The sequence below is a fragment of the Hyla sarda genome, chromosome 4 (assembly GCF_029499605.1).
Source record: "Hyla sarda isolate aHylSar1 chromosome 4, aHylSar1.hap1, whole genome shotgun sequence".
Lineage (NCBI taxonomy): Eukaryota > Metazoa > Chordata > Amphibia > Anura > Hylidae > Hyla > Hyla sarda.
The window spans coordinates 119,123,292-119,137,445 of record NC_079192.1 but is presented as its reverse complement, the minus strand read 5'-3'; the positions used below and the strand labels follow the sequence as shown (position 1 = coordinate 119,137,445).

General features: G+C 39.7%; 1 protein-coding gene across 2 annotated transcripts in view; it reads right to left on the bottom strand.

The window, feature by feature from the left end:
* The window catches only part of ACAN (aggrecan), a 108,880-nt gene that overhangs the window by 40,176 nt on the left and 54,550 nt on the right, over positions 1-14,154 (bottom strand). For both annotated transcript variants that reach the window (XM_056571913.1, XM_056571915.1), the window contains exons 3-9: positions 12,687-13,070; positions 10,873-11,047; positions 7,953-8,080; positions 6,812-7,105; positions 6,223-6,576; positions 5,452-5,626; positions 3,760-3,887 (exon numbers count right to left, since the gene is read on the bottom strand). In XM_056571913.1, the coding sequence (XP_056427888.1) occupies positions 3,760-3,887; positions 5,452-5,626; positions 6,223-6,576; positions 6,812-7,105; positions 7,953-8,080; positions 10,873-11,047; positions 12,687-13,070 (1,638 nt within the window). The remainder of the gene's footprint in view (positions 1-3,759; positions 3,888-5,451; positions 5,627-6,222; positions 6,577-6,811; positions 7,106-7,952; positions 8,081-10,872; positions 11,048-12,686; positions 13,071-14,154) is intronic.

Genomic DNA, 14,154 nt, shown 5'->3' with positions numbered 1-14,154 from the left:
ACACAAGGCCCCCCAAACATGTTTCACTAAAACAGTAGTGTCTTCGGGGGTAATTGGGGCAATTATCAAATTATCCCCGAAGAGGCTATTGCTATACTGAGGAATAAAATCCTCCTTTTTTTATTTTCCAAAGAGAATCATTGGATTTTCAAGACATCAATTTCAAACAACATATTAACACCAGTGCCAGTTCAAATGCACATAGATGTCAAGGAGGGATATTATCCAGTTCTTTAGCCTTCTTTACATTAAAATGTACCTGTATCCAAAAAAAATGTTTTATATAATGTAGATAATACTATTATAAGTATATTAGTAATATATATTGGTTAATAAATATGTATATTTTTGTCCCTGCAGCTATTGCATGTGTGTCTCTAAGAGGAGTCCAAACACAGAAAGTGAGGGTGGACAAACAGGGATCTGTGACATGCTCACACATCAGGATGATTGACAAGCCAGGAGCCCGCACAGAGCCCTGCTTGTCCTGCCCTCACTTCCTGTGTTTGGACTCCTCATAGAGACTGCAGAGACAGTCAAGTTCACATATAATGTTATTACCTACATTATATGACCTGTTGACGACAGGTACACTTTAACTATTTTACCTGGTTTATAGACCTCAAAACACCCCTGTACATGTTCGATGTCACACACACCTAATGTCTCAAATCTCAGACACAATTAATTCATTTGCTCCACCAACAGTAGATAAGGCAGGATTTTTTACATTTCCTTTCCAATCGGTAAGATGCCTGAAGCTAATCCACAGAAAGTATCCTCAGCAATCATGCTCAGTGTATTTTTTTAACACTGCTTAAAAAAATAAAGGGAACACTAAGATAACGCATCCTAGATGTGAATGAATGAACTAATCATATTAAATACTTTCGTCTTTACATAGTTGAATGTGCTGACTACAAAATCACACAAAAATTATCAATGGAAATCAAATTTATGAACCCATGGAGGTCTGGATATGGAGTCACACTCAAAATCAAAGTGGAAAACCACACTACAGGCTGATCCAACTTTGATGTAATGTCCTTAAAACAAGTCAAAATGAGGCTCCGTAGTGTGTGTGGCCTCCACGTGCCCGTATGACCTCCCTACAATGCCTGGCCATTCTCCTGATGAGGTGGCGGATGATCTCCTGAGGGATGTCCTCCCAGACTTGGACTAAAGCATTCGCCAACTCCTGGACAGTCTGTGGTGCAACATGGCGTTGGTGGATGGAGTGAGACATGATGTCCCAGATGTGCTCAATCGGATTCAGGTCTGGGGAAGGGGCGGTCCAGTCAATAGCATCAATGCCTTCCTCTTGCAGGAACTGTTGACACATTCCAGCCACATGAGGTCTAGCATTGTGTTGCATAAGAAGGAACCCAGGGCCAACCGCACCAGCATATGATCTCACAAGGGGTCTTAGGATCTCATCTCGGTACCTAATGGCAGTCAAGCTACCTCTGGCAAGCACATGGAGGGCTGTGCGGCCCCCCAAAGAAATGTCACCCCACATCATTACTGACCCACTGACAAACCGGTCATGCTGTAGGATGTTGCAGGCAGCAGGACGTTCTCCACGGCATCTCTAGACTCATCTGTCACATGTGCTCAGTGTGTACCTTCTTTCATCTGCGAAGAGCACAGGGCGCCAGTGGCAAATTTGCCTATCTTGGTGTTCTCTGGCAAATGCCAAACGTCCTGCACGGTGTTGGGCTGTACGCACAACCTCCACCTGTGGATGTTGGGCACTTATACCACCCTTATGGAGTCTGTTTCTGACAGTTTCAGTGGCCGGCTGGAGGTCATGTTGCAGGGCTCTGGCAGTGCTCCTCCTGCTCCTCCTTGCACAAAGGCGGATGTAGCAGTCCTGCTGCTGTGTTGTTGCCCTCCTATGGCCTCCTCCACATCTCCTGATGTACTGGCCTGTCTCCTGGTAGCACCTCCATGCTCTGGACACTATGCTGACAGACACAGCAAACCTTCTTGCCACAGCTCGCATTGATGTGCCATCCTGGATGAGCTGCACTACCTGAGCCACTTGTGTGGGTTGTAGACTCCAGCTCATGCTACCACTAGAGTGAAAGCACTGAGAAGTGGTCTGTGGTCCCCACCTGCAGAAACACTCCTTTATTGGGGTGTCTTGCTAATTGCCTATAATTTCCACCTGTTGTCTGTTCCATTTACACAACAGCATGTGAAATTGATTGTCAATTAGTGTTGCTTCCTGAGTGGACAGTGTGATTTCACAGAAGTGTGATTGATTTGGAGTTACATTGTGCTGTTTAAGTGTTCCCTTGATTTTTTTGAGCAGTGTATCTTTACAGCATAGTCCCATGTTCGCTTACCCCTTGAATGAAAGTTTAGCCATGCAGAATAAATTCTAAGAAGAAAATATTAGAATAATTCTCTGATTAAGGCGAAATAATACCTATGACATAATCCATCAAGTTTAATAATCCAGGCTTAATAATGGTTCATAAAAACAAGGGCAAATTAATTTTAATATATATACATACACTGCATTTTGAGACTAATATATATACATACACTGCATATTGAGACTAAAGTCTGGACACTATGGTACCAGACTAAACACTACCCAGCATATTTTGCCCATTCACAGTATTCCTAGACTTTGGGGATAGATACTCCTCACTAGTGTCAGTTAACACCACTTATATATGTTGTTGTCAGATAGTGGTCATCCAATTCTATATAACCGTCGGTGGATACTCAAGATGCCAACCACCGTCACCTTCTGTGCACCGCAGCAATCAGTTGCTGTAAATTAATCTCCTTGATAAAGCCACACAAGTGGTGAAACATGTCGGGGTGTGACAGTTTATTGTTTTAAATTGCTTCTCCACTGTGTCTAATATAGGATCAATATACAAACGATTGAGAGAGGGTCATGAAAGGCTAGTGAGCCACATAAGCACCCGGGCCTGCGGTGCACAGCAGGTCACGGTGGTTGGCATCTTCAATATCCACTGATGGTTAGAGATAATTGGATGACCTCTATCTGACAACAACATATATAAGTGGTGTTAGGATATAGAGGCTGTATATACCATCATCAGTGTGGTCAACATCATATGATTATAACAGCAGTGTTTAATCTTCTTATCACTGCCACCAGTGAGGAATATCTATCCCCAAAGTCTAGGAATACTGTGAATGGGCAAAATGTGCTGGGTAGTGTTTAGTCTGGTACCATAGTGGCCAGACTGTAGTCTCAATAGCCATCGGTGGTCTAATCAGATACGACCCAGAGGTGATAGTTCTCAAGCGCTTAGAGTGACACAAGTGGAGTTGTGCTTTTAATGTGTGTTTCTCACCTTTATTTTGTTAGTATATATAATAAAAGTACATTTTATTTGTAGCACATGTACTATAGAGGTTCTATCTAACCCCCTTGGGTTATATTGTTGCTATGTATTTATATAACACTCACATTCCTCTACCAAGTAGAATATTTTTTTTTTTTTATAAGAGTAGCAGCTATAATAAGTGTATACTAGATGTATGGTTTACCACATACCAAGAATATACATTTGTGTATAAAAGCAAACACCAACTTATATTATGCATAAGCAATATTAATGGTAATATAGCTAACATTAATATGGGTAAATTATCATAAGATCCTAGGTAGTAGTTATCTCAGCAGTAGTTTGGCATAAACACAAAAAGGACTTTATAAATAAAGCTTATTCCCCCTTGTCAGCTATTACTAGTTGTTCATTCACGTACCTCGTAGCTTGTCAATATAACAATATACATCATACTCTTCTGATGGATCCACCACTCCATAGTTCCTCACCCCTGGGAATCCATTCTTATCTCCATGGCAATTCTCACGAGGATTAACAATGGGGTATCTGTCCAAAGACACACATATATTTTTTTAAAATACTTACATAATTGACACATTGTCCTACTCTATCATCTCTGTCAACAAGTACATCAAGGAAGGAGATACACTAAGCACTGAAGTGCTGCTCCTAATGTTGCTAATGATAGAAAAATATAGTGAAGGGGAAATTATATTCAGGAGGAAGCACTGTGTACATGTGGAGACAGGAACACAAAAAATATCTGCCCAGAACTTTTTGGGTAGTCAGAGAGGAAAGTCCTTATTTACTTTTTATTTACAGTATTGATCCCCTGAAGAATTAATATTTTTTTCCCTTACCTGATACCTGGTATTAATTCCAGAAAGAACTGCATTCTATGAAATGTGGACTACAAATTGATGGAGCCTAGCTCCTGCCTAGAACTTGTTGTAAATTGGGGAAATTTGTGGCAGAAACACAGCTACTAAGGGTGCATTCACACTATGGAATATCCATCCAGAGAAAGTACACCAATCATAGCAATCTGCACTGTGACAATGTGAACCTACAGCATTCTCATTGACAGCAATGCAGTCCGTGAGGTATTCTTCCGAAATAATTAACATGTGGAATTTCCCACAGTATGAACAAGTGAATGGAAAACCCATTCACACCAATGTTAAATTCACATCAAGTGGTATTTCTGAGTGGAATTCAGCTAGTAAATTCCATAGTGTGATTGCACTGTGACTCAATGGAAGATTCCTTTAGTTAAAACTGTTGTCCAATAGATGATTTTTACTATGTGACCACCAAGTAGCAGCACGTCTTTTCAAGAAAATGCAATAAAAAGTTTTATTTTGTGCTCTATAGTTAGGCCTGCAACATATATTTAAAAGGGAAAAGCACCCCATTTCTATTCCCTCCCATGGCTTGGGATCATGAGCTGGATGAATACCCACCACTATGAGTACCTAGCTAAGTTGCGATGCTGTATGCATTACTGCTCACACTCACTACTTCCAATAGGCTGAGGACTCTGCTCATCTCTAGTATTAAGTCCTTTTATTCTGAAAAGTATTGTCCAGCATCAGAAATTTCACAGATGTGATCTTCTTACATGTGTCTATTACATTTTAGAAGATTGCAGTACCTTGCATAAATATTCACCTCCTTGGATTTTTATTTTTTTTGCCCACTTGCTACTGTTACAAACTGGAATTCAAATAGACTTAAATAGACTTTCACCGTTTCTCGCAATGTACATTGTTTTGGGGTCTTATGATAGAGTAAGTCTGTGACATTTCCTGAAGCCTGGCCTTAGAGTCAGCTTCGTGAACTTCGCAAATTTTCTTCGCTGGGGTAGACCCCTGCCCTCTGAGATGAGTTCAATAACTGAACATGAAAAGATGCAGAAGTACAATGTCTATGCTGAAAGAAAAACGGTCTCTAAGGTGCAGAAAACAACTCCAAGCCACAAAGCTAAAAAATGTGTCATAATAGCATTTCATCAACTTGTTTGTCTTCAAATAAAGACTCATAAAATTGATTGTTTTCACATTGAACATATTTCAGTACATATCACAGTAATTGATACAGGTTATCATACCTGACAGTTTGATCTGATATCCACCCAGCATCGCATTGATCGAATCCAGCTTCATAGGCAGCTTGGAGCTTAGCGGGGGATGCAATAACAGCATCATTGTCCAGACAAGCCTGCTTGGCCTGGGCGAAGTTGAGGGAGTATCGACTGGATCCAGCTCGGTAATGGAACACAATACCTATTGGGAAAGCACATGATTCCTTATTGTTCTGACCCTTAAAGGGATACTCCACTGCCCCAGTGTCTGGAACATTTTGTTCCGAACACTGGGTGCGGGGGTCGTGACGTCACGGGCACACACCCCTCAATGCAAATCTATGGAAGGGGGCGTGGGTGTAACGTCACGACCCCTGCAGCCCGCACCCAGCGTTAAGAACAAAATGTTCCAGACACTGGGGCAGTGGAGTATCCCTTTAAGTAGACATGTAGTTTTCTTTGTTTATTTGATAATTTGGGTTTATTTCTTTTTACGACTTTTTTTTAAATTTTATTTCTAACAACACAGTTTTTTCTTGTACATCCATATAAAGAATCCTTACATAAATCCTCACTGAGTGACTGATGGATGTAGGTTTGTCTACGTTTGCAAAATGTTATATTACATAATAGATGCAATAACATAAATGAATCATTCCCCAATATGAATGTATGCATTTATATGTTTTTCAATAGAAAAAATGTGCAGAGCCATTTTTTAAGCTAATATATGTATATACCTACATATATTGACACACTATATACTTTATATCTCAGTATCAGTTGCTCAGCACTCACCAGTGTCAGATATAGGTTTTTCTGGCTCAGCTTCATCAATAGCTACTGTAACTGGTATTATTTTCCCATCTGCTGTGCCAGTGACTTCAATGGAAGGAACAGCTGTTATATTTTCCAACCATAGCTGAAGTCCATCTTCCGTGATGTTTTCTGTTGGCAGCAAATCTTGACTAATAGGTGTGCCGGGGAATTCTGGAGTTGCTGTAAAGCCATCCTCAGAAGGTGTTAGGGTGAAGTTTAGTCCTTCTAGAGCAGTAATACTGCCACGGGCTTCCTCCTCGGTAACATTTCGGTGAAAGATGAGTGTCAGGCCAGGCTGTGTCACAGTCTGAATGGTGATGTTGTCAGCATCGTCTGTTCCAGGAGAAAAAAATTGTTTAAGGAGCAAATCAGGTCACTTTCCACATTAAGAAGTAAAAGTTGAGCTACAGAGCAACCCTGTAAGTGATTCTGCATGGTCACATCTTCTTTAAAAACTTGCCCACACATGTAATAATAATAATAATATATATATATATATATATATATATATATATATATATATATGTAATAAAGAACTGTACACATATGAAGAAAAGTGAAGACTGACCGTTGTAGCAGATGGCATCATAACGGGAAAGTGGATCTGGATATCCAGTCTGGTTAGGATGGAGATAAACGGTTCTGACTCCAACTAAGTTTCCACCACAGTTGGGCCGGGGGAAGGCAATTGGATACCTGACGCTGCGATCTGCCAGCCAACCAGCACTGCACACATCCATGCCAGTTTGCCAAGCCAGATAGAGTTGTCCTGTGGTGGCAAGCTTGGCTCCTAGGTTTTGACATTGCTTTTCTGCTTCATAGAAGGTAAACTTTTCAGAAGATGTTGCATAAAAGACTTCCCCTATGTAAGAAAGAAAGCTATCATGGTTAATGGGTCAATTGCTTATTGAAAAAGCTGGTGAAAGATAAAAAGGATAGCTGATAGATAGATAGACAGACAGACAGACCGACAGACAGATAATAGATAAATAGATAGATAGATATACAGATAGATAGACAGACAGACAGACAGACAGACAGACAGACAGATAGATAGATAGATAGATAGATAGATGAAAGATATGAGATAGATAGGAGATAGATAGATAGATATGAGATTGATCGGAGATAGATAGATGATAGATAGAAAGATAGATAGACATAGAAGGTAAACTTTTCAGAAGATGTTGCATAAAAGACTTGACTTAAGTAAGAAAGAAAGCTATCATGGTTAATGGGTCAATTGCTTATTGAAAAAGCTGGTGAAAGATGAAAAGGATAGCTGATAGACAGACAGACAGACCGACAGACAGACAGATAGATAATAGATAACTAGATTGATAGATAGATATATAGATAGATAGACAGACAGACAGACAGACCGACAGACAGACAGATAGATAATAGATAACTAGATTGATAGATAGATATATAGATAGATAGATAGATAGACAGATAGATAGATAGGAGATAGATAGATCAATAGATAGAAGATAGATAGATAGATGAAAGATATGAGATAGATAGATAGGAGATAGATAGATAGATAGATAGATAGATAGATAGATAGATATGAGATTGATCGGAGATAGATAGATGATAGATAGAAAGATAGATAGACAGATGAAACATAAGATAACATATAGATAGATAGATAGATAGATAGTAGATATGAGATAGCTTGCTAGATAGATAGATAGATAGAATACCTGTCATGTCTTCAGCATAGCAGTATACATCATAAGTTTCATCAGTATCTCGAATTCCATATGTCCTAACTCCTGGAAAAGTTTCTTTGTCACCATAGCATGGCTCACGTGGATTATGGATTGGGTAACTGGAATAGACCATATTTGACGTGTTATAAATGTCATTTTCATAGGAACATGATAAAATGTTTAGCTGAGACATTCTATGAACCATATATTATTACAATGGGTCCCTATTTACTAAATATACTGTAGTTGTATCATTCTTTAGTGAAAATGTTTGGGATTATAGATTGCCACATTCTACTACATCACCAGGGTATGGCTGCCATTACTCACATGTTGCCCAGATGATGGAAAAAGTGGTAGTGCTCAATTCAATTATATCACTTGGGTTACATACATAATACACTGATCAAAACAATAATGGGAACACAAAGATAACACATCCTGGATCTGTATGAATGAACTAATCGTAAGAAATACTTTCATCTTTACATAGTTGAATGTGCTGACAACAAAATCACACAAAAATTATCAATGGAAATCAAATTTATCAACCCATGGAGGTCTGGATATGGAGTCACACTCAAAATTAAAGTAGAAAACCACACTACAGGCTGATCAAACTTTAATGTAATGTCCTTAAAACAAGTTGAAATGAGGCTCAGTAGTGTGTGTGTTCTCCACATGCCCGTATGACCTCCCTACAATGCCTGGGCATGCTCCTCATGAGGTGGTGGATGGTCATCTGAGGGATATCCCCCCAGACCTGGACTAAAGCATCCGCCAACTCCTGGACAGTCTGTGGTGCAACATGGCGTTGGTGGATGGAGCGAGACATGATGTCCCAGATGTGCTCAATCGGATTCAGGTCTGGGGAACGAGCGGGCCAGTCCATAGCATCAATGCCTTCCTCTTGCAGGAACTGCTGACACACTCCAGCCACATGAGGTCTAGCATTGTCTTGCATAAGAAGGAACCCAGGACCAACCGCACAAGCATATGATCTCACAAAGGGTCTTAGGATCTCATCTCGGTACCTAATGGCAGTAAGGCTACCTCTGGCAAGCACATGGAGGGCTGTGCGGCCCCCCAAAGATATGCCACCCCACACCATTACTGACCCACCACCAAACCGGTCATGCTGGAGGATGTTGCAGGCAGCAGGACGTTCTCCACGTGTCTCCAGACTCGTCTGTCACATGTGCTCAGTGTGAACCTGCTTTCATCTGTGAAGAGCACAGGGTGCCAGTGGCGAAATTGCCAATCTTGGTGTTCTCTGGCAAATGCCAAATGTCCTTCACGGTGTTGGGCTGTAAGCGCAACCCCCACCTATGGATGTCGGGCCCTCATACCACCCTCATGAAGTCTGTTTCTGACCGTTTGAGTGGACACATGCACATTTGTGGCCTGCTGGTCATTTTGCAGGCTCCTCCGGATCCTCCTTGTACAAAGGCGGAGGTAGCTTTCCTTCTGCTGGGTTGTTGCCCTCCTACGGCCTCCTCCACATCTCCTGATGTACTGGCCTGTCTCCTGGTAGCACCTCCATGCTCTGGACACTATGCTGACAGACACAGCAAACCTTCTTGTCACAGCTCGCATTGATGTGCCATCCTGGATGAGCTGCACTACCTGAGCCACTTGTGTGGGTTGTAGACTCCATCTCATGCTACCACTAGAGTGAAAGCACCACCAGCATTCAAAAGTGACCAAAACATCAGCCAGGAAGCATAGAACTGAGAAGTGGTCTGTGGTCACCACCTGCAGAACCACTCCTTTATTGGGGTGTCTTGCTAGTTGCTTATAATTTCCACCTGTTGTCTGTTCCATTTGCACAACAGCATGTGAAATTGATTGTCAATCAGTGTTGCTTCCTGAGTGGACAGTGTGATTTCACAGAAGTGTGATTGACTTGGAGTTACATTGTGTTGTTTTAGTGTTCCCTTTATTTTTTTGAGCAGTGTATAAATCTGCCCTATAATATGGGATATAGACAAAAAGAGTGACTTAACCTTCCAGTTACAGCTTTTGCAGGTATTAATAAATGTATCTTAAAGGGGTATTTCAGTATACAAAAGTGATCTTTATTTAAAGGAACAGTAGGTGATATAAAGTAAAAACTCCCAATATATCGTGATTAAAGGGGTTCTTTAGTGGCCAGCATTCAGAAGTAAAAAAGCTCCATAGACTTGCATTGAGGGGGCATGGCCGTAATGTCACAAGGGGCATGGCCGACTCCTGCAGCTCGAAAACAGTGTTCTAAACATTTACGGTACTTCCGAACGCTGGCCAGTGGAGTAAACCTTTAAATCTTTTCAGTAGTTTCCACATAATTCCACACAACGTACTGGACCACAATAACAGCCTGAAGAAGATGCCAGCAATGCATGATGGGAACTGTATGCATGATGAGAATTGTAGTCTGCTACCCTCATGGGCTTCTGCTGAATAATAATATGGATGGGATTTTGATACACTATGCTTATCATCAAAAATGCAGAACTAAACACAGTACAATGTGAACAGAGACTAATTTGGTTGTGGTGGGGAACTGCTTTACTATTGTTTACAGTAAGAGTGGCTAAGCTATGGAATACTCCCAAAATGAAATCACAGAACAAATAATATAATAATTGAAAAATATGAAATTATGTTACTTCTGAAAATGTTATCAATTTCAGATAACAGATAAAAACACAAAGTAAAATTGTGTGAATAGACATTGTGGATGCAAAATTGTTCTGTAATATTACTAAGTCTGAAGTTCATAGATTAAAAAATATTTCTCTTTATTTTAATATTAGAAATTAGAAAAACACATCTACCAGTGACAATGCACAGGATTTAGAAAATAAAAATGCCCCTGGTAATCCATAAATATGAATGTAATGTATGAGTTTGAGTTATAAGACCATACCGCACTGTCTGATCAGAGAGCCAACCGGCATCACACTGGTGATATCCGTCATCATATGCAGCTTGGAGTTGCTCCGGTGAAGCAATGGTGGCGCTGTTCTGAATGCAGGCTTTTTTTGCATTTTCAAAGTCCAAGGTGTATCTGGTGGAGATGGCTCTATAGTGGAAAACGATCCCTGAAGTGAATTAATGAAGACGTTAAGAAAAAGGAGGCATTTTTTTTTCTCACCAAGAATACTGTCAGTCAATTCCTCTATTTTGGATTTCCAGATCATAATGCATCCATAATTGTATAATTAATAAGATTTACAAAACTTTACTAAGCATTTACATATGACTGTGTTCCTCCAATAGACTTCTGCTATGCTCTGCTATGTAATCTGTCACAAACTTACAACTTAACCCATATGCTACTTTTTGGAAACCCACATGTGACAATTTGACAAGTTAGTCACATATAAGTACCACATACAGCGCTCTTCAGTAAGTTGGGCTGTGATTGGCTGCTATGGGCAGAGCCAGACAGATTTTGTAGATTAATATGTGTTATAACAATTTAGTATGGCTGGGTTCACTTTTCTGTGCAAAAACTAACTTCTTTGATGCAACACAACAGTTTCAGAACTATATACTGTAGGTAAATGCTCCAAGGCATGTTCTTCTATACAGGCTTCCCCACTGACATGTGTGGACACCTTGAATGATCCCATTGAGAACAATGGAATTAAGAGTTTAAGCATCAGTTTACTGCAGGCATTTAAATACAAAGCTTAAAAAAAATAAAAAATAAAAAATTAGAACTGAGCCAGGCCATTTAAATAAAAAAATAAAATTAAAAAAATGTAATGTATAATGTTAATTGGCTTTTAGTTACTCTACTAGGTGATCATTTTTCTAAAAACCACAAAAACTAAAATAAAGTATTTATGTAGGAACATTATCCAAAAATAAGACTAAATAATATCAAATGTTTGATAAAAAAATGTAAGTGATTCTATTTCTAAATATAACAGGAAGGTAAATTTAATGAAAACGAATAAATAGTTGTTCCAAACTATAAACTCTTCAGATGGGATTAAACTTTTTACCATGCTAAAGCAAAGTGATTTCTGATCAACTATAACAAGTCAGGTTCCCGATACAAATAACTAAGTTATGAATCTGGATTCAGTATCCTTCATATCCATCTGTAAGTCATTATATGCTATATATAACTTACTTACAATTCAGAATAGAAAATGAGATTTATACAACCTTGTGTGACCTTTATGGAGATCCAACACTTAAAATGCAAATTTTGAACAAGCTTTAAAGACCTGAACTTTTCTTGCTGAAAGGTGAAATGCAGAAGATGTTATACAGTGTGTAACAGCTTTGGGGTTTTGGATTTTTCACCAATCGTCTTCCCCAATGATGGGTACAACTACTGGTTGAGCCACTATTTCAAATACCTCAATCTATGAATGCAATGATATTTCTGGCGCTTAGTGCTTTACAAGGAACATCTTATTTATTATTGGTTTGTCTAGTTAAAGTGCAATTCCAGCGTTCTGCAAAGTTCGGGAGGGAGAGATGCAGGACATGCTGGGAAGTAAAGTTGCCAACATGCTTAATTAGAAAAGGACTTGTACATGGAACTTGCTGGGCGCCTTTCCGTTGCCTCGGCAACTGTGCTATCCAGCGTCTCTCTACAATGAACTTTGCATGACAGGCGGGAGGGCAGCGCTGGACTTGCACTTGAAACTTTGTTCCTTTGTGTGCAGGTTTTGAGTTAATCTAAGAAATTATACAGATTATGGAACTCAAACAATTTACCTTTCACATTGACCTGTACGGTGTCTTGACTATCCTCGATTCCATGCATGACTTCACAACGGTAGGTTCCTGAATCATTGGACAATAGGCTTGCAATTTCCAAACTGACATCAGTAGGGATGAGAGGATAGTTCGGCATTGAAATGCGTCCTTTGTAGGCTTCATTCACACGAATCTGACCATCAGTGGCTACTAGCAGAACTGTCTCTCGTCCTTTGTTGTGTCTGCTCCATTTGATTCTGGGCGTTAAAGGAGCCGTTGAGGGGGCCACAGTCACATGTTCCAAAGCATTGATGAAGTAGCAGGGGATGGTAATTGAGTGTCCTAGCTGACTACTCAGTGGAGCTTCCACGGGTATACTTACACTCAATGAGGGAGCAAGGGCTGTAAATGAATAAAAAAAAAAAATATTTAAAAACTTAACACATTTGTACATACATATAGATACTGAATATATTTTGTTATTTCTACCATACAAAACATAATCATTTATTTTAATTTTGCACAATTTTGACTTTTATTTAATTTACAAATCTACAGTATGTTATACTTGTAAAGTGTAAATTGGAAAAGACTGAAACATATTGGCCCAGATTTATCAAACTGTGTGAGAGAAAAAATGGAGGGATTTTCCCACAGCAACCAATCAAAACTCAGCTTTCACTTTACCAGAGCTCGTTAGCTGAGTTGTGATTGGTTGCTGTAGGAAAATCCCTCCATTTTTTCTCTCACACAGTTTGATAAATCTGGGCCATTGTTTGAGGAGCTGACAGTGCATGGAAAAATGTTACCACTGAGCTTCATGACAGAATAAATATGTATCTTACCCATTTCTACATGTTAACAATCATAGCCAATCATGCCCAATGGCTTGAAAGGGTGAATCACTTCTAGGTGGGCAGTAGTTAGTTTATGCAACACAAATATACATAAAACACCCAGAGGAGGACTGGTGGGGTAATTTATTTTTTTATATGGGTATTTTTTTTTTTTTTAGCTCCTACATATTAACACTGTGAGAAAAGCCAATAACATTATAATGTGTTATTGAAGAGTTGATTATTTCAAATGTATATACATCTAGAACATTAACTAAAACCGTGTATACTGTTTTTTTTGTGTACTGTCATTTACCAAAATTTTGGACTTGTTGTAGAGGGGACTGGGTGTTCTGATCTCCACCAGTCACTGGAGTGTGTCACACTGCTCTTCCTGTCTTTCTACAGGTGACTGATTCCATAGTAGGTCTACAGAGCCCCTCTCCTGCAGCAAGACTGGGAGCGCAGCAAGCCACAGAGAGAAGCATTGAGCCAAACACTTCTCCCAAGTCGTTCAACAATCAGACCACGACTATCAAAACTTTTTGTCTGTATGTCATCAGGGCTACCTCAGAAATTTTGGGTCCCCTTACACAGGGCCCCCCCTGCTTTGGCCCGCCCCAACTCTGCCCCCTAGATATCCCCTTCCT